Below are 21,758 nucleotides of genomic sequence, written 5' to 3' on the forward strand. Positions count from 1 at the left end.
TGACAGTAATACAACAATAGTAGGGGACTTTAACACCCTACTTGCATCAGTGGAAAGACCCTTTAGTCAGAAAATCAATAAGGAAAGAGTAGCTTTGAATGACTCTTAGACCAGATGGACCTAATGTATATATACATGGCTTTCCATTCCAAAACAGCAGAATATTCATTTTTTAAAAGATTTTATTTATTTATTTGACAGACAGAGATCACAAGTAGGCAGAGAGGCAGGCAGACAGGAGGCGGGGGAAGCAGGCTCCCTGCTGAGCAGAGAGCCCGATATGGGGCTTGATCCCAGGACCCTGAGATCATGACCTGAGCCGAAAGCTGAGGCTTAACCCTCTGAGCCACCCTGGTGCCCGAATATTCATTCTCTTGAAGGGCACGTGGAAACATCCTCCAGGACAGATCACATGTTAGGCCACAAAACAAGTCTCCATGAATTTAAGAAATTTAAAGCAGACCAGCCTCAATTTCCAACCACAACAGCACAAAACTGAGGTCGATGGCAAGAAAAGAACTAGAAGACACACAAACACATGGAAGCTAAACATGCTACTAAGCAACAGGAGGGCCAGTGAAGTGATTAAAGAAAAATAACTAGGGAAAAATGAAAATGGAAACACTGCACTTCAAAATCTTTGGCTCAGAAAACACAGTTCTAAGAGGAAAGTTTTTGAGAAAAATCTCAAATAAACCATCTAACCTTACACCTAAAAACCTAGAAAAAAAAGAGCAAGCAAAACCCAGTGGTTCAAAGGAAGGAAATAATAAAGATCCCAGTGAAAGGGCACCTGGATGGCTCAGTTGATTGAATGTCTGCCGTTGGCTCAGATCATGATCCCAGGGTCCTGGGATCTAGCCCCACACCAGGCTCCCTGCTCAGTGAGGAGCCTGCTTCTCCCTCTCCCACTCCCCCTACCGGTGTGCATGCTCTCTCTCTCTCTCTCTCTCTCTCTCAAATACATAAATAAAATCTTTTTTTAAAAAAAGATCACAGTGAAAATAAATGAAATAGAGACTTAAAAAATCAGGAGAAAAAGATCAATGAAACTAATAGCTGGTTCTTTGAAAAGATAAACAAAATTGATAAACCTTTAACTGCTTTAGCCAGACTCATCAAAGAGAGGGAGAGGGAGAGAAGGAGAGGAAGAGAGAGACGGAGAGAGAGAGAAAGAGAAAGAGAGAGAGAGAACTCATAACAAAATCAGAAATGAAAGGGCAGTTATAACTGACACCACAGAAATACGAAGGATCGTGAAGGACAACTACAAAAAAAAATTGTATGCCAACAAATTGGATAACTTAGAAGAAATGGATAAATTCCTGGAAATATGCAGTGCTCCAAGACTGAAGCCTAAAGAAATAGAAAATCTGAACAAACCAATTACTAGTAACAAAATTGAATTGGTAAGAAAAGAAACATCCAACAAACAAAATACAAGACCAGATAGAGCTTTGCAGGTGAATGCTACCAAACATTTAAAGAAGAGTTAATGCTTCCCTTATCTCACTATTCCAAAAACTGGAGGAGAAAAGAATGCTTCCGAATTTATTCTAAGAGATCGGCAGAGATACCAAAACCAGATGAACCCACTATAAAGACAGAAAGATACAGACCAGTATCCTAGATAAACAGAGATGCAAAAACCTCAACAACATACTAGCAATTTGAATTCTGAATTCAAAAATACATTTAAAAAATCATCTATCACAACAAGTTGGATTTATTCCAGGGATGCAGAATGGTTCAATATATGCAACGTGATACACCACATTAACAAAATAAAGGATAAAAATATGATTGTCTCAATAGATGAAGAAAAAGCTTCTGACAAAATGCAACATGTGTTCATGATAAGAATTCTCAAAAACTGGGTTTAGAGGGAATATACCTCAACCTAGCAAATGCCACATATGACAAATGTACAGCTAACATCATATTCACTGGTGAAAAGCTGAAACCTTTTCCTCTAAGATCAGGCATAAGACATGGATGTCTAACCTCACCACTTTTATTCAACAACCTATTGGAAGTCCTAGACACAACAATTGGACAAGTAAAAGAAACAAAATATATCCAAATGGGTAAGGAAGAGAGAAAACTGTCGCTATTTGCAGGTGGCATGACACTCTATATAGAAAACCCTAAAGACTCCACCAAAAACAAAACAAAACAAAACACCAAATAGTAGAACCAAAAAATGAACTTGAAATTTCAGGATACAAAGTTAATACACAGAAATCGGTTTCATTTCTGTATACAAATTACAAGATAGCAGAAAGAGAAATCAAGAAAACAATCCCAAAGACAATTGCACCCCAAACAATAGAATACCTAGGAGTAAATTTACTTAAGGAAGTGAAGGACCTGTGCTCTGAAAACTATAAGACATTGGTGAAAGAAACTGAAGATGACACATATAAATGGAAAGAAGTACATGCTCTCTGAGTGGAAGAATTAATATTGTTAAAATGCTTATGCTACCCAAAGCAATCTACAGATTCAATGCAATCCCTATCAAAATACACCAATAGTATTTTTCACAGAACTAGAGCAAAAGAATCCTGAAATTTGTACAGAACCATCAAGGGTGTTGGACAGTCAGAGGAATCTTGAGAAAGAAGAACAAAGCTGGAGGTATCAGAGCCCCAAATTCCTCACTGTACTACAAGGCTGTAGTCATCAGAACAGTGTGGTACCAGTGCAGAAATAGACCCACAGTTCAATGGAACACAATAGAGAGCCCAGAAATGAACCCACATGTACGTGGTTAATTAACCTATGGCAAGAAAGGCAGGAACATTCAGTGGGGAAAGGTGGTCTCTTCAATAAATAAAAGCAGTCTCTCCAAAAGGCAGTCTTTGGAAGAACTGGACAGCTACATGCAAAAGCAGGAAACTGGACCACTTTCTTACACCATACACAAAAACAAAGTTAAAATAGGTTAAAGACCTAAATGCATGCCTTGAAACCATAAAACTCCTAAAAGAAAACATGGGTAGTACATGCATAGATATTGGCCTTAACAATATTTTTCTGGATATGTCTCCCAGGCAAGGAAAACAAAAGCAAAAATAAACAACTGGGACTCTATCAGACTAAAAAGTTTTGACACAGTGTAAGTAACCATCAACAAAACAAAGAGGCAGCCTATTAAATGAGAGAAGATATTTGCAAATGATATATCCAATAAGGGCTTAATATCCAAAGTAGGTAAAGGACTTATGCGACTCAATACCAAAAACGAAGCAAAACAAAACAAAGCAAAATACTCTGATTTAAAAATCGGCAGAAGACCTGAATAGACGTTTCTTCCAGTGGAGATATACAGATGGCCAACGGACACATGAAAAGTTGCTCAATATCACTAATCATCACGGACCTGAAAATCAAAACCAGACAGAGATAGAGCCTCACAACAGTCACCCTGGCTGCTATAAAAACGGGAAATAATAACAAGTGTTGGTGAGGACATGGAGAAAAGGGAACTCTTGGGTGCTGTTGGTGGGAAGGTAAATTTCCAAATTTCCAAATTTTCACTCTGGAAAACAGTATGCAGATTCTTCAAAAAACAAAAAATGGAACTATCTTACAATCCAAAATTTCCACCTCTCGGTATTTATTCAAAGAGAACAAAAGCACTAATTTGAAAAGATTTATGCACCGCCATGTTCATCGTGGCTTCCTTTACAATAACCACAATATAGAAGTACCTGTCAGTAGACAAACGGATAAAGAAGCTGTGGTATATATACAGAATGGAACTTTATTTGGTCATTAAAAAAAAAAAGCAGTGAAATCTTGCCATGTGTGACAGCATGAAGGGCCCTAGAGGATATTATACTAAGTGAAATAAATCAGATAGCAAAAGACAAATACCATACGATTTCACTTCTATGTGGAACCTACAAAGCAAAGCAAACAAACGAACAAACAACAACAGAACTAAAATAGAAGCAGACTCACAAACATAAAGAACAAACTTGGTGGTGGCCAGAGGGAGGAAGGTTGGGGGATGAAGAGGTACAAACTTCCAGTGATGAAATAAATGAGTCACAGTGATGAAAAGTACAGTATAGAGAATACAGTCAATAATACCACTATAACTTTGTATGGTGACAGATGATAATTAAATTTATTGGAGTGAGCCTTTTGTAATGTATGTAATTGTCCAGTCACTGTGTTGTACACCCAAAATGAATATTATATGTCAGCTATACTTCAATTTTAAAAATGCATAAATAAAAGTTTTTAAAATGGAATGAAGCGGTGATACATGATACAACCTCGATGAACTTTGAAAACATTATTCTATGTAAAAAAAAAAAAAGAGATATAGTCACAAAAGTCCACACACAGTATGTTTCCACTTATATGAAATGTCTGAATCTGCAGATTCAGCAAGTAGATTTAATCATGGCTTAAATTTCAGGTGATGTGGTTGTGGGAAAATGGGAAGCAGCAGGTAATGGACACAGAGTACTTAACAAGTGAAAATATTCTAAAGTTTTTTCATAGCGATGGCTGCACAACTCTTAAGTATGCTGAAATAAACTGAATTGTAAAATTTAAATGAGTTAGTTGACTGGTATGTAAATTGTATCTTGACAAACTGTTCTTAAAAATGGGGAATTGAAACTACTTAAAACCAAATAACATTGAGTGGATCATCACAAGCACATCTTCACTAAAAGAAACGTTAGTTAAATGGAGTTCTGCAGTCAGAAGTAAAATGATACCATACAGAAACTTGGAGTGGCCGAAAGGAATGATTGAAAAAAAACACGTGTGTGTGTGTGTGTGTGTGTGTGTGTGTGTGTGTGTGGTGTGGGGTGTGTGTGTGTGTGTACATATATACACACATGTATATATACATATACACACATATATACATATATATGCACATATATGTATATATATGATATCATTTTCTCATCTACAAAGCTATAAAAGACAGTTGGCTATTTATAACAAATTAATATGAAAGGGTAATGGTGTCTACAACGTATGTAGAAGTAAAATATATGCAGAGGATGCACCAAAATGCCAGGAGGAGGAAATTTCATTGTATATGAAATGGTGTCTGTTATTTGAAGATAGAATATAACTTAAAGGTGGATATTGTAAGCCCAAGAATGACCACTACAGTAAAATAAAAGAGTTGTAGCTAACTTGAATGAGAGGAAAAAAGAACAGAGAAAGAATGTGACAAATAGTTAACTACCATCAAGTTTGCAGTCTTAAGCAAAATGTATTGATAATTACACTAAGTTTAAAGGACCTAGACACTTGAAGACAAAGGTAGATTGCCAGATGGAAGAAACTGAGACCACACTATGTGCTTTCTACATAACTTTCTACAAAACTTGTAGATAGCATGTACAAAGATGCAAATAGATTAGAAATAAATAAGCAAGAGAATAGCTGAGTGTATACATGACTATCAGACACATCATACTGAAGGATATGACCAGAGGCAAAGCTGGATATTCCATGAAGACAGGCTCTCTATTGGGCCTTAAAACAAGTCTCAAGAAATGTATAGGGGCTGAAATCATACAGAGCAGGTTTCCTGACTGTGACAGCATTAAATGACAAGTGAATAACATAAACATGGCATACAAGTCCCAAATTACTTGTAAATTAAACAGAAAAATTTTTAATAACCCGTAGGCCAAAGAAGACATCACAAAATAAGTTAGAAAATATTGTTAGTTGAATGGAAATGAAAGCACAGCATAACAAAATTTGAGGGATGCAGATAAAGCAGTGCTTAGAGGAAAATTTATTGCATTGAATGCCTATATTGTAAAAGAACAAGGGCCTCAAATCAATAACGTTTGGTTCCAAAATAAAATAAAGAAGAAGAGCAAGTCACATAGAAATGGGACGAGGCCCATTAAAAAGAATACAGATAGATAGATGAGAGTTCGATAGCTAGATAGAGATAGAGATCACCAGAAACAGTCCCTAAAGAAATAGATGCATCAAAATTACTAGATGGAGACTAACACGACACAATAAAAAAAGAATTCTAAACAAAAAAATAAAATAAAATAAAATAAGATAAAATAAAAGAACTCTTTTAAATATGTTCAAAGACCTAAAGGAAAACACAAAGGACCAAAGGAAATCATGAAGATGATATATGAAAGAAAGGCTCATAGCAACAAAGACAAATACAGTGCCGAACAAAATTCTAGAACTGGAAAATACAGTGACAGAAATGGAAAATTCACTAGAGGGTTTCAGCAGCAGACTTGAGCAGGCAGAAGAAACAATCAATGAACTTGAACAGAGATGATTTGAAATTATTGAGTCTGAGGAGCAAAAGGAGAAAAGGATGAATCAAAATGAAGAAAGACTAAGAGGCTTCTAGGATTCCCTCAGGTGAAAGAATATATGCATTACAGGAGTCCCAGAAGGGTAAGGGAGCATGCAGAGAGATTATTCAAAGAGATAATGGCTGAAAACTTACCAAATTTGAAGAAAGGCATAACTATTCAAGTCCAAGAAACCAAAGGATCCAAGCAAGATAAACATAAAGACATCCACCCCAAGACACATTGTAATCAACCTGTCAAAAGCCAAGGACAAAGAGAGAAGAAATGTCAAAAGAGCAGGAGACTAAGTGATTCATTATGTATAAGGGATCCCCTAAGAAGACTATTAGCAAATTTCTCAGCAGAACTGTTGAAGTCCAGAAGGCAGTGAGATGATACATTTAAGTGCTGAAAGCAAAATATGGACTCTGAAAAACAATCTGAGGGGTTTGAAGTGGCGGGGGGGTGGGAGGTTGGGGTACCAGGTGGTGGGCATTATAGAGGGCATGGATTGCATGGAGCACTGGATGTGGTGAAAAAATAATGAATACTGTTTTTCTGAAAATAAATAAATCAATTTAATTTTTAAAAAGTAAAAAAAAAAATAAAATGCTGCTAGTACCCTCAAAAAAAAAAAAATACTGTCAACCAAGAACAGTATTTCCAGGAACACTGTCCTTCAAAATGACAGAGAAATAAAGACATTCTGAAAGAAAGAAAAGCTGATGGAGTTCACTACTACTAGGCCTGCCATCCAAAATACGTTAAATGGAGTCCTTCAACTTGAAACTAAAGGACTCTAGACAGTAATTTGAAGCCATACAATACTAATAGATTCTCCAGTAAACCTAAATATCTCCGGTAAACCAGAAAAACGGGTGTTATTGTAATGTGCATTTTTATCTCTATTTTTGCTTTTATAGAATATGAAGGAGAAATGCATAAAAATAATAATAAGCCCACGTTAAGGGGCACACAGCATATAAATATAAACGTTGTGAGATCAATAATATAAACAGGGAGGCAAAACTGTAAAGGTCTAGAGTTTTTGTATGCAATTGAAGTTAAGTTGGGATCAGTTTAAGATAGATTGTCATACTTTTTAGTAGGGCGTTATATGTAATCGCCATGGTGGCCACAAAGAAAAATATCTATTGAGTACACACACAGAAAGACAAGAAGGGAATCTAAATGAGAAACTACAAAAAGCAACTAAACATAAGGAAGAAAGGAATGGAGGAAATGAGGGACAAACAAATGACAAGGAATACAGAAAACAAAAAAATAGAATGAAAAAGTAAGTGTTTCCCTACCAGCAATTACTTTAAATGTATCAAATGCTTTAAACTCTCCAATTAAAAGACACAGATTGTCAGAATGGATTTTTTTTAAATAATTGATCCGGGGACGCCTGGGTGGCTCAGTTGGTTGGACGACTGCCTTCGGCTCAGGTCATGATCCCAGAGTCCCGGGATCGAGTCCCACATCGGGCTCCCAGCTCCACGGGGAGTCTGCTTCTCTCTCTGACCTTCTCCTCACTCATGCTCTCTCTCACTGTCTCTCTCTCAAATAAATAAATAAAATCTTTTAAAAAAATAAAATAAAATAATTGATCCGTCTATATGTGCTCTACTACAAACCCACTTGAGATCTGAGGGCACACAGAAGATTAAAGTGGAAAGATGGGAAAAGATTTTCCCCTGCAAAACTAACAACAACAACAACAAAACAACAAAAGAGCTGGAGCGGTGAAACTAGTATCACACAAAATAGAATTTAAGAAAAAAATACTGTCAAAATAGACAGTGAAGGTCATTATATAATATAAAAGGGGTCGATGAACTGGAAATATATAATAATTATAAACATATTTGCACCAAATATCAGAAATCCATGGACAGAATTGAAGGGAGACATGGTCAGCTCTACAGTGATACAGGGAGACTTCAATACTCACTTTCAACAATGGGTAGAACTACCACACAGAAGATTGAAAAGGAAATACAGCACTTGAACAACCCTGTGGAACAACTGTATCTAACAGACATACAGAGCACTGCACTCCAAACAAACAAAAAAAAAAATTACACATTTCTCCCTAGTGTACCTGGAACATTCTCCAGGATAAACCATAAGTTAGTCAACAAAACAAGTCTGAATAAATTTGAAGAGACGGAAATCATGCAAAGTATTTTTTCCCCAATCACAACAGGGTGAAACTAAACTTAGTAGCAGAAGAAAAACAAATACGTGGAAACTGAATTGGAAATTGAGATTATTTCATAAAGAAAACTTCATTCTTAAACGGGTTCACTGGTGAGCAGTACCTCACATTTAAAAGAAAAAAAAAATACTAACAGTCCCACAGAACTTTTCCAGAATATCCAGGAAGAACACTTGCCAATTCTTTTTATGAGGGCAGCATTACTTTTACACACGAGAGAGAGAGAGAGAGAGAGAGAGAGAGAGAATTACATTATAAGGGAAAGAAAGCACAACAGACCAATATCCCCGATGAACATAGATTTAAAACTCACTTATGAAATTTTAGAAATTTAAACCCAATGATGTATGAAAAGTATGATCCATGACCAGGCAGACTGTATCCTAGGAATACAAGGTTATTTTAACATTTAAAAAAAATACATCACTGTATTTTGCCATACCAAGGGAATGATAGAAAAGCAGTGATTATTGTAAGGGCCTACTTAATCAGAGGGAGCCATTTTGTTGTTTATGCAATAAACTTAGATTGACCCTATGCAGTAAACTTAGATTGACCCTGCCCCTCCCAGAGGAACTTACTTGCAAAGCCCAGATACAAGGGCGGGTCAGGACAGGTAGAGTCATCCAATCAGTGGGGCACGCATATATCTACTAGGGTGAATTGTAATTCAATTGGCCGCCTGTGTGTGACCTAACATGACTGTGCAGTTTTCTCTGTGTATTGCAATCTCATTGGCCACCTGTGTATAGCCCAGCTAAACTACTTCTATAAAAGTTAGTCTGTAAGGCTGGGAGGGGTCGCCTCTTTGCAAGAGACAGCCTTGATCGTTCAATTTGATTCCCGATGCTTGGCGCGAAATAAAGCTTTGCTTGACCTTCGCTTTGTATCAGTCTCGCTCCTTTGATTACGGACCCTAACATGATTATCACAATATATGACAGAAGAGTTATTTGATAATATAAAACATCCATTCATGATTAAAAACAAACAAACAAACAAACAAAAACCATCTTGTATCTTAAGAGCATAAGGGAACATCCTCAACCTGAAAAAGTAATTCTACCAAAAACCTGCTGCTGGCATCATACTTATGGTATGATACTTATGGTATCTTATCATAAGTACTTATCATACTTATGGTATTTATGGTGAAAGGCGGAATGCTTCTCCTATAAGATTAGGAATATGGAAGAATGTCCACTCTTTTTGTGTCTATTTGACGTGGTATTTGAGGTCCTAGTTGATGAGATAAGGCAAGAAAAGGAAATAAAAGGCATACAGATAGAAAAGGAAGAAGTAAAAAAACTGTATTTTCACAAAGCATGGTCGTCTACAAAGAAAATAGTAATCTAGGGGAAAAAAAGACAACAGAAACCAAAAATCATCTCCCAGATCTAATAAGCAATTTAATAATGTCACGGGACAGAAAGTCAATATAAAGAAAAGTGTTTTTTATTTCAATATGCTAGGAACAAATATCTAGAGATGGAGATGTTCTTATATGTCACTTACAATAACAGTAAACTAATTGGAATACCTACTGAGAATTTTAATGTAATCTGTGCAAGACTTGTACACAGACACCTATAAAATATAGCTGAAAGAAATTAAAGAAGACCTAAATAAATGGAGATATGCTATGTTCATGGGTCAGAAGACTCAAAAATTTTAAGATGCCAAATCTCTAGTAATTCTTCCAGGGATTCACCAGAATCATAATTACAATGAAAAACTGTTTCTAAAACTTATACAGAAATGCAAAGGATATAAAATAGCCAAGACCATTTGGGAAAAAAATGAAGATGGAGGACTTGCACTACCAAATTCCCTGACTTAATATAAAGGCATGGTAATCAAGACAGTGTGGTATTACTGTAAAAATAGACATACAGATCAAAGGATAAAATAGAAATCCCAGATAGACTTAGACATGTATGGTAAATGGATTTGTGACAAAGGTTCTAAGGTAACTTAGTTAACTAATAATTAACTAGTGGTGCTGGGAAAGGTGTAGCTCCACAATGGGAAAAGAAAGCACAAAGAAACTTCAATACCTCATGCTGTATGCAGAAATGAACTCAAAATAAACCATAGATCTAAGTGCAAATTGTAAAATTGAAAATCTACAAGAGAACGTATGAGAAAACTGTTGTGTTGTGAAGTTCGGCGAAGATATTTAGGTAGAACATTCATTCAAAAGGTATGAATCACAAAGGAAAAATAATCAATGGACCGTTGTCAAAATTACACACACACACACACACACACACACACACACACACACACACACACACACTTCTGCTTCTCTAAAACCAGGGTTTGATATCTCTGTGTGGCACCATTTTCTACTCCTGTACCAGAACCTCACGACTGACCTTGACTTCTACTTAATCCCCAGAACAGGGTCTACTTACTTTTCGGTTACAAAAACTCACTTTATTGCCCTGGGTTTCTGCTTGCAAAGCACTCCCCTTTCTCTATTTCCTTGTCAACTTCTTTCCTCACTCATTTCAGGCGTGGCTCCTCTGGGAAATCTCCAAGACTCTCTTCTCTCTCCCGAGGCTGGGAGGCTGTCCGTCTTCAGTCCTCCCATAGCCATGTAAACTTCTTTCCGTTGCTCTCCACTGTAACCATCCTTCTCTTGGCTTCTCTCCCACAGAGTGGCTTGCAGCCCCAGCCAAGCCTCATTCATTCCTCGAACCCTAGGCCATGGCCCATTGATAGGTTCCCAGAGAAGATTAGCCCTGCATCCTTACAGTTATATAAGAGAGGTTTTCTTAAACAACACTGTTACTTCAAAAACCAAATAAAAGATTCTGAGGCCGCCTACTTCCTCTTTTCCTTCCAGGTCCTGTTTGCAAGGGAGCTCCTTTGAAGTCAGTGGTCCAGTTTGCAAGGGAGTTCCTTTGAAGTCAGTGGCCCAGACCCTCATGGCTCTTAAGTGGTGAAAAGGGGGCATAAGTAGACAGCTTCACTTGAAACCCAAATGTCAAAGATGAAATTTCATATAGCAGAACGAGGCAACAATGAGCTCTTACCTCACTTGTTTTGCTCTCAACCTAGCCCCACCCAGGCCCTTCCCCTCTGTCCCTTACATTTTCCAATCTACCCACTAGGCCCCAAAACACCCATCCCTCTACCCACCAGATGCTGACTCATAGACGTGGCATCTCACACAACCCTCTGAGAAGAAAAGCTCTGCTGTTGATTGGGACTATGGATGCCATCACCTAGCTCACCCTCCTTGCTTTGATAATTCATTTGGACCCATACACCTCCCCAGGGCTTTGATGTACATAATCCTGTGAACCTGAATGTGGGGAGGGCCCACGTGAACCCCCCTGTCTATGGCAACCCCACCAAATGCCACCCAAAACTCACCATCTGCCTGAACACCTCTGCCTTTTTTGGTCAGCAAGCAAAACCCTGGCTTGAGCCTGTTGGGAGGTCCAGAGAAAATAACAGAGAGAAAGAAAGAAAAGGACAGGAGGGGTGGGAGTAGAAGACACGGGAACAAGGGGGATGCCACATACCAGAAATGTATCCACTCCTTGAGCACAGTGCACTCAGCTGTAGGAGGGAGGAAAGACAGGGCGGAGCCAGAGGGGCTCGAGGGGTGTGGAGGGACCAGGCCCTTAACCTCTTTGCGCCAAGCAGAGTGAGGAGCTCTGCTGGTCTCTTCAAGGAAGTCCTGTCCGTCACTACTGGCACATCACACTCTCCTGGAAGCATGATCTTCACTCCCTTCCTTCCACCTCCTGACCTAATGAGTCTGCTTTCCCTGTTATCAGGGGGTGTCAGCTCCCAGGGGCTGGGGTTTGCACTATAGTGGTCCCTACTCTATCCCCAGCACCTGGAATAGGGTCAGGGATGCACATAATGCTTATTGAGTGAGTGAAATAGTGTCAGGGAAGGAAAGGACCACGTGGGATGAGGCTATTTACTCTTTGTGTTTCTTTATTTGTTGTTTGTTTTCCAGACCGTGAAAGACACCAAGGAACTGGTTTTTCTGTCTGACACCACAGAGAACCCATCCAGTGCAATGGCCCAGGCTCACCCAGGGAGCCTGCTGGTCCCCAAGGGGCTTGGAGGAGCTGGCTCCAGAGGGCCCTGGCATGTTTCACCAGGTCCTTCAGGTAAGAGCTCAGAGCCAGCCTCTGCCTCTCTCGCTGCCCACAGCCAAGCCAGCACACCTCTGCTTCCTACCTGACCCAGAACACCCCCAGGCCAGGCCTGAATTCCTCAGAGTTCCCAAGGTTACAGCTGTCACTCTGCTTTGCCTTTGTAGGGGAGGATACCAGATACTCGAAAACCGAGATCATGGGACCCACGGAGACAGACCCATGAACGGTGGTTGATCCCACTCTGCTGCTGCATCCCCCCTGCTTTCCTCAGTTTCTCAGTCACTGGGCCTGAAATAAAGGCCGGCACGCCTGACTCTTTCTGCTTCAACTTTTCAACAGTGTAACTTGCAACACTGACACCAGCCTCAGGTGAACTGGGGGTTGTCAGTTGTGGTGGTGGTGGGGAAGGTGGCAGAGGGAGGGAGTTAGCATCCTACTTAGCTCTGTAGGCTGTGCGCCTGCCTTCTTGGGGCAGTGCCTCTGGTTCCTCAGTCACGGTTGTAATGGACTTTAGCCCAAGAAGAGTGAACGTTTCACAGCAGACTGCTCTGACCCTAAGTGGGCGGGGAGGGGGATAACCGCAGGAATGACCCTACACCACACACAGTCTTCATATCTGGGAATAACTGGACAGTGCTTATATGGAGGGGAGAGGGAGGGACACATACAAAGAGAATCTCTGGGGCCTAAGAAAACCTCTTAGACCCATATAGGTATAGTCCGCTCCCAAGCACCCGACTCAGGCACAAGACTGAGCCTCTTCAACAGGCGACCTCCTCTCTAACTACAGATTGCTCATTTTCATGGTGAGGTTCTCTTTCCCCTTTCCTGAGGTGGCCTTGATGTGTACTGCCTCATAATATCAGCACAGGAAGTCTATCAGAGTGGTTGGAGCATGTATGTCCCTCCAACCCGGCAACATGTAGAAGCCCCGCTAGATATTGCAACACCTAGAATCACCGGGCCAATGGCAAAAATACAGGATGTGTCCTTTAATATCAAAGAGCTTAACTAGCACACAGAAACACCAAAATATTTGTCCCCCCTAACTCATGTGGTCCCCTATACAAAACCAGGAGAGGAAAAAGTACTTGTACAGGGGCTTGCTGTATGAATTCATTACCTTTAGCTGTTGTGGAGGTCCAATGCCTTTAATGAAGACTCCCTAGTGAAGCTCAGGTGAGGTAGGGTTCGGGTACAAAACCACATTTGGGAGTCTCAGAGCCCTTTCATGGCCCCTTTCCTATATCCCTGAAGTGCAGCCAAGGTGGGACCCATAGCTACAGAACAGAGGAAGCTGTTAACTTAGTGCAACAGGTTTGCTTTAGGTCTGCTGTCTCAGCAGCCATTCCTGATGGCCTAGGAACCACCTCTCTTCCCACAATGCCTCTGTTGTCCTAACTCAGTGGCCCCCGACTCAGTGGGAATGCTCAGCTCCATGTCACTGCTTCTTCAAAAGGCATTGAGATCTCACATCCTGGGTCTCAGCCCTGTCCAAAAGAAGAGAGGAGCTCCAACTCTTAGGGGCTGCAGAGACTGCTGGGCATCTGCTCCCTCACAGCTGCTGTCACATCAAGTCACCAGACACGACTGGGGGTGTCAGGGAGAGTCTGGGCATGCACATGCACGTGCACCTCCCTGTGCGTGCGTGCGTGTGTGCGTGTGTGTGTGTGTGTGTGTGTGTGTGTGTGTGTGTGTTTAGGATATGAACATTTGTGGAAACAAGAAATGATACGGTAAAATCTGATAGATAACCATCTGATAGATAAAATCTGATGGATAAACACAACTCGGCAGCCACACTCGAAACCCAAGCAGCAGAGATGGGAATTAATAAAGCAGGGCTTGGCAACAAGGAGCCCTCACTTTTGTTCCTCATCCTCGGCACAATTCCACCTTATCTAGGGATTCTCCGAACCGAGAATTTTATTTTCCAAGCCCTCTCCCCCGCCAGGCCCAGAGCCACCTGCCCACTGCCCACCAGATGCTGACTGACTACCCAGACACAACCCTACACATCATCTCTCGAAAAGAGTGCCTCTGCTTTTGATTTGGCCTCAGACTGCCATCACCCACTTCAGCCTCTCTTAGCTTAGATACACCACGTGGCCTTCCCTGCCTCCCACTTTGTACAGGCCTTTGGATTCCACAGCCTCGCAGCAAAAGATACTTTCCTCTGCCAACCCCACACTCACAGGATATTCCTCCTTATGCCTCCCCATTAACATCCCTGTTCTCCCTCCTGGGAGAACCGTGATCTCTCTGGCTGACCTTGAGCAAGTCCTCCCCCCTTCTGTGAGCTCAGCACTTTTAGACGTGATTGCCTGCGTTTTCAGTAAGTCATCTTCTCCCAGCAGTGCCGATCCTTAAGCCTTCTGGTTCTTCTCTAGCTGTGCAGGACTCAGAATCAGCCAAAAAACACCCTCAAATATGCCCTCCCTTATTGTCCACCATGACTAGGATTGAGTGAATTTGTACACTCTCAGAGGGGTCCCATAACCCCATGAACAGTCGGAGCACACAAAGGCAATTACATGGTGGAGGGGGACAGAGAGGTCAGCAGTAGGGAAAGGTGTGGGTCATCAGTTTTCCATCTTTGTTTCTAAAATGTGACTGAACCCAAGTTCTGAGCTCTCCTCCTTTGCTTACATCCCTACCCTGACCCTTAACTACATCAGCTCACGAACCCTGAACCCGAGGGGATGGCTCCGTTGGTGAGGAAAGTGGACAGTTCCTCCGGAGGAGGCATGGGATCAGCAGGATCTCCTGGCTTTTATGGTGAACAACATGACCATTGGCGTGTACAAGCAAGCAAGAGATTACGCATGTTTTGTTTGTGTTTTTGTTTTATCTCATCTACCCTCATTCTGTCTGGTCCTATATCCCAGTGAATCTTGAGCAGCCTTAGGAAGGGGGCAACGTGTGTCCTCTGCTCCGCCAAACATTGTATAGCCTACTGTGTTATAGGGGTTTCATGTGACTCTGTTTTATTCTCCACTCATCCAAAACAAGGAGGGTGGTATGAACTCTGTTGTGAGGTCACATCAGCAGCATGGGATCCAGAGCCAGGATCTGGTCCCTGGTCGATCCACAACAAGGGCCCTTCCATTACAGCAGTGCAGCCCAAGCACCACTGTTCCCGGCTAGGAGCCATGAGCCCCAGCTCATTGTCTTAAAGATGGGGATTCTGTGGGCAGAAGACATGAGCAGACATTTCTCCAATGAAGACATACAAATGGCTACCAGACACATGAAAAAAAAAATGTTCATCATCATTAGCCATCAGGGACATTCAAATCAAAACCACATTGAGATATCACCTTACACCAGTTAGAATGCCCAAAATTCGCAAGACAGTAAATAATGTGTGTTGAAGAGGATGTGGAGAAAGGGGAACCCTCTTACACTCTTGGCGGGAATGCAAGTTGGTACAGCCACTTTGGAAAACAGTGTGGAGATTCCTGAAGAAATTAAAAATAGAGCTTCCCTATGACCCTGCCATTGCACTACTGGGTATTTACCCCAAGGATACAGATGTAGTGAAAAGAAGGGCCATCTCTACCCCAATGTTCATAGCAGCAATGGCCACGGTCGCCAAACTGTGGAAAGAACCAAGATGCCCTTCAACGGATGAATGGATAAGGAAGATGTGGTCCATATACTCTATGGAGTATTATGCCTCCATCAGAAAGGATGAATACCCAACTTTTGTATCAACAGGGATGGGACTGGAAGAGATTATGCTGAGTGAAATAAGTCAAGCAGAGAGAGTCAATTATCATATGGTTTCAATTATTTGTGGAGCATAAGAAATAACACGGAGGACACAGGGAGATGGAGAAGGGAGGTGGAGAGGAGAAGGGAGTTGGGGTAAATTGGAGAGGGAGATAAGCCATAAGAGACTGCGGACTCTGAAAAACAATCTGAAGATTTTGAAGGGGTGGGGGGTGGGAGGCTGGGTGAGCCTGGTGGTGGGTATTATGGAGGGCACGTATTGCATGGAACACTGGGTGTGGTACATAAACAATGAATTCTGGTACACTGAAAATAAATTTAAAAAATAAAATTAAAAAAAAAAAAGATGGGGATTCTGTACTTGCAGTCCTACACCCAACAGAACTAAAACAGTAAGGGGGTCAGTGTTCCTTTAAAAAAAAAAAGATCTGATTTATTCATTTATTTGAGAGAGAGAGTGGCGGGGGGGGGGGGAAGAGAGAGAAAGAGGAAGGGCATGGGGAGGAACAGAGGGAGAAGCAGGTTCCCCACCGAGCAGGGAGCACGACACAGGGCTCGATCCCAGGACCCTGTGATCATGGCCTGAGCTGAAGAAAGATGCTTAGCTGACTGAGCCACCCTGGTGCCCCGGTGGCGGAGGAGGGAGTTCAGGGTTCCTGGGTGATAAAGTCACCTAGAGACAGTTGCCACCACTCACTGGCCAATCTCATCCCATACAACACCCCACTGGGGAATTATTCCTGCTAATAAAATGATGGTGGGAACCCAATGAGAGAAAGAACTACATCTGCTGTATGCTTTACCTATTGCTCCCTGTGGTTCCCTGAGGCAATTCTACAGACCTCCAGGGAACTCCCTAGCATGGTGTGAAAACCACTGGTCTCGTGCAAAAGATGGAGTTGAATGGTGGTCCTTTCAAGCACAGAATAATGAGAGAGCGAACGTCACAGGGGTCCCCATCAAATCAAACTAATCTTCTGTTTTCTTACTGTTTTGGGGAATGCTACATCTCAGTGGGACTTCCAGCGTGGGGCCCTCAGTTTCCCAGGGTGGGCAGCTCAACCTTTTAGCCTTCTCAAGGGAGAACACACTCCCATGGACCAGTTCCACTCTGGAGGGACCATCCTCCCTGCACCAGTTATAAAGAGGGGCTTCATAACTGGTGACTGTGACTCCAGTGTAAGGATATGTACTGAGATCTCGCCAGTGGGGGAGGGTGGGCAACATGGAGTTTGTTTGTATCCATGACCCTCTCAGCCAATTTTGTTCATCACTGTCCATCTTCAGACACTCCTGGTGTCAGTCACAGACGCAAGGCAGGCGGACAGAGAAATTGCACTCACAGAATGCCCTCTCACTTGTGGGTTTTAAAATGTGTGCTAAAATAGTAGTGGGAGAGGGGGTGAAGGGAAAGGGCATGCTTTGAGAGACGTTTCACATAGGATAGGTAGGATGGCACTGTTTTAGTTTGGAGGTGGGCCCGGGTGGGGAAGGGCAAAGAGGAGCCAAGGATGACACTCGGGTTTCCAGCTTGAGTGACCTGTGGTCTGGGGTTGCCATTCATCAAGATATGGATCACAGGTGGAGAATCAGGATTCAGAGGGAGGCAGAAGACATCAGGTCCTGACTTGGACTCTGCTAAAATCCATAGAGCGGATGGGCTGATGACCAGCTACTTTACATATACTTTTTTAAAAAAATTATTTATTTATTTATTTATTTATTTATTTATTTATTTATTTGACAGATCAGAAGTAGGCAGAGAGGCAGGCAGAATGAGAGAGTGGGGGAAGCAGGCTCCCTGCTGAGCAGAGAGCCCGATGTGGGGCTTGATCCCAGGACCCTGAGATCATGACCCGAGCCGAAGGCAGAGGCTTTAACCCACTGAGCCACCTAGGCGCCCCACCTTACATATACTTTTAATGACAAAGGAAACCAACAGAATTCTATCCCACTTGGTTTTTTTTTTGTTGTTTGTTTTTGTTTTTGTTTTTTTACATACATGATCACACACGTAATGAGAGTGTTATGTTTTGTTGTATGGTGTGAAGGTGGGGCTTGATATTGGTGGCTCTTAGTCATTTGGGGAAATGCTAGTATGAAACTTTGATGTGAACGGAAGAGGCTGCCTTAGGCCCTGACTGGCTACCCAAGAGCTGACAGAACCCTATGTATTCCAGGGGCACCCATAAACCATTTGTGGCACACACCATGGGGGATGGATTACGAAGGTTCAACCTTGGATTACTTGCTCATCAATGTCCTCTGGGGGTGATGAGGGGAAGGTGAAGTATCTCTTCACAGAGGCAGGAGCTAGACCTAGAAACCATAATCCTTATGCTCTCTACTTGCCATGAGAACTAAATGAGATAAAACCTGTAGAGGAGGGCCAGGCAAAACCTGGCCCCCAGTAACAGTGACTGGCCATATTTCCCTACAGGACAGAAACCATGATTTTCAGGGGGTGGCGTTTGTAACACTGCCAGGCATACGTTCAGCAGTGGGCATTTAATAATGAACAGTGACAACAGTTACCATTTATCTCATATGGACTAGAAACAGCTCTGTTGTGTCTTTTTTTCCCCTGCAGTTAACTGAATGGTCAACTTGGACTTGTATCATGCTCCATGCTTCTTAATATCTCCCAGTGCTCTTAGATTTACTTTATTAAACTCCACAGCATTCTTGAGGGGTTGAAGACTGATGTTGTTGCCCTTTTGTGGGGGGAGGGGGACAAGTACAGGGACTCATAGGAAAAATAGTGTCTGCCTCAGGGCAGGGCTATGAGGATTAAATGGGACGCCCCTTCCACAGAGCAGCAGGTGTTCAACCGGGCCCAGAGCCAGCACTCAGCAGTTTCCTTGAGGTCAGGCCATTCAGTGTCGGCTTTGGATCTGATTTGTCCTCCAGACCTGGGCCAGCATCCATTTGCATGAATATCACGAAGACACTAGCAATAGCTGAGAGCTCTTGCTATGAGGAGGATTACGGGCTGACGAAATGACTGCTGGATGAATACCACATCTTCTTTTTCAATCAAGCTGGGTTCCAAGAATCCCCCTTCACTCCAACTCAAGAAGTGAGGGTCAGAACTGTTACTTTGGTGTTAGAGAAGTGGCCAAGAGAGACTCCATTACTTGGCCAACGTCACAGTCAGTGAGGGGTCTGGATCTGCCCTTTAGATCTCCTGACCCTCATTAGAGTCTTCTTCTGTCCAGCAGGCCCTATGTCATGTCCCATTCTTCTGCAACACCTTGTTGTGGGGGTCTAAAGTAGGCTCACTCTTTTGCAGGTAAAAGGGGGATAGTTTTGCTATGTACTTTATTCCCTCTGTGCTTGGGAGGAGGCAGGGGTGAAGAGGGGCCTTAGTGTTTGCTGACAGCCTGCCACGGGCCCGACTCATTACTTAGTTTCCAATTCTTGCACACACAAAGTTAGGATCTCAGATTAGCATCTGGGGGCAAATCATTGTACCTTCTCAAAGTCCTGCTTTCCCAGTTTAAAAAAATTGGGGCAAGTATTACCAATTTCGCATGGTTGTGGTGAAGACTAAATAAAGCAGCCAGTATGTACACCCCCCAGATGAAAAGCAGCCATATGAGAAGACACACGAAGTGCAAAGAGAAGTGGGGTCCTGGGAGCAAACATGTTCTTCAATTAGGACAGACCAAGAATCATATTTACGACGCGCAGAGAACTCTGATGAAACAATTCAAGAAACACACACCCACAAACAACAATAGGAAGGTTAGCAACAAATTGAACAGGCCACGTACAGCATTGCAAATGGCCAATACCAAAGGAATGGGAGCTCAACAGCACAGGCAATAACGGAGACAAAATAGCAAAATGAGTTTACATTTTTCAAGTTGCAAATTGAAAAACATTTTAAAAAATTCATGATGCCAAATGGGTATCACACACTGATGTTTTGTGGTTCTTTGGATTCTTTGGAGATTCTTTGGAGAGTCACTCTAGCACAGAATAACCAACTGTAATATATTTACCCAAAGTCTCCTTCTTCCTGCTGCCACAGACCAAAACCAGAAGCAGCGTGGGACAACTGATGCTTCCTAGCACAGGGCCCTGGGGGCGCGGATGTCATGGCCTTTAGACCCATTCCAGTGTTCTAGTAAGCCATTTTTTGAGCCCCGGACACTCCCCTTGAGCATCCTCAAGGTCAGGACCTTGGGAGGGATTCCCAGAGCCGAGCCTGAGCCTTGATAGAGCAGCCTGACACTCAAAGAATTGCAGACAAAGGTCTTGGGGTTCTCTTTGAGACACAGGTTTCTAGATCTGTGCTTCCTTCAATTGTCCTACCCTGGCTTTCACTAACACATGGAGGAGAAACCTGGAGTTTGACTATGCATCGCTAGCAAAGCTAGGGCTCTGCTCATTGCGAATCGGGGGGCGGGGGGGGCGGCGACCTCAGAAATTTGGCAGAACCTTCCTATCTACAAACTGAGATTTTGCATATGAGGAGGGGGCTGGTGAGGGGAAAGGGCAACTGACAGTGACCTGGGTTTGAATTTCATTAGAGCTCAAAATAATGCACAAATCAGACTTAAGTCTTTGGGCTTATATACTCATAAAAAGAGTAATGTAAAAGTTGGGAGCCATCACTTCCGATTAGTCCCCTAACCATCTATGTTCTATGTTAATGTAGAGTGGGGAAGCTGGAAGCCTGATTAGAGTGGGTTTAAGTGAGAGTGAGGGAGGGGAAAGGGAAACAATGGTATTAGTCAGTGAGGCATCTCAGTACTTGAAGAAGTGGCAGAAAATGCCTGAACACAGTGTACCTAGCTGCAGGATGGGATGATGGAAATCCGGGCCAGGGAGGCGGGGTGGAGTTTCAAGGAGGGGACAGTAGCTACATGCTACAGCCAGTAGCATGAAGAATTCTGCTGGCCTCGGACAATAACTCCTTTCACACACGCCATGCACATTGCACTCTCAGAAAACATGAACTTCCCTGGCAGTCTGTGGCTGCTGCTGCTGCTGCTGCTGCTGCTGCTGCTGCTGCTGCTGCTGCTGCTGGGTCCTGACCTGGTGAGTCTGATTTCCCTCCAGCATCAAGGCTAGATCATCAGCCCCAGGAGGGCTGGGATCGAGGTCTTTAGAGAGTTCACTGTTGTATCCCCAGTGCCGAAAACTGAGCCTTGTGTGCACATAGTGGGTAGGCCCTCAGCAAACACTTGATGAAAGAAGGAATGTCAGTCCTGGGCAGAATGATTTTTCTCTATTTTCCAGAACAGGACTGACTCAGCTGAAGACACTGTGCCTTTCATGTATTTTTGTCAGCATCGTGCAGAACGCATTCAAAGGCACAGCCTGGCCCGGGGAGTG

General features: G+C 42.5%; 1 protein-coding gene across 1 annotated transcript; it reads left to right on the plus strand.

Moving 5' to 3' along the window:
- The first annotated feature begins 10,483 nt into the window (after positions 1-10,483).
- On the plus strand, positions 10,484-12,924 carry LOC116582280 (protein FAM236D-like). The gene is given in 4 exon segments (XM_032329703.1): positions 10,484-10,519; positions 12,533-12,589; positions 12,592-12,689; positions 12,842-12,924. Coding segments are annotated over 4 exon segments (261 nt in total). The 3' UTR covers positions 12,912-12,924.
- The last annotated feature ends 8,834 nt before the right edge of the window (positions 12,925-21,758 follow it).

Source organism: Mustela erminea, chromosome X, assembly GCF_009829155.1.
Source record: "Mustela erminea isolate mMusErm1 chromosome X, mMusErm1.Pri, whole genome shotgun sequence".
Lineage (NCBI taxonomy): Eukaryota > Metazoa > Chordata > Mammalia > Carnivora > Mustelidae > Mustela > Mustela erminea.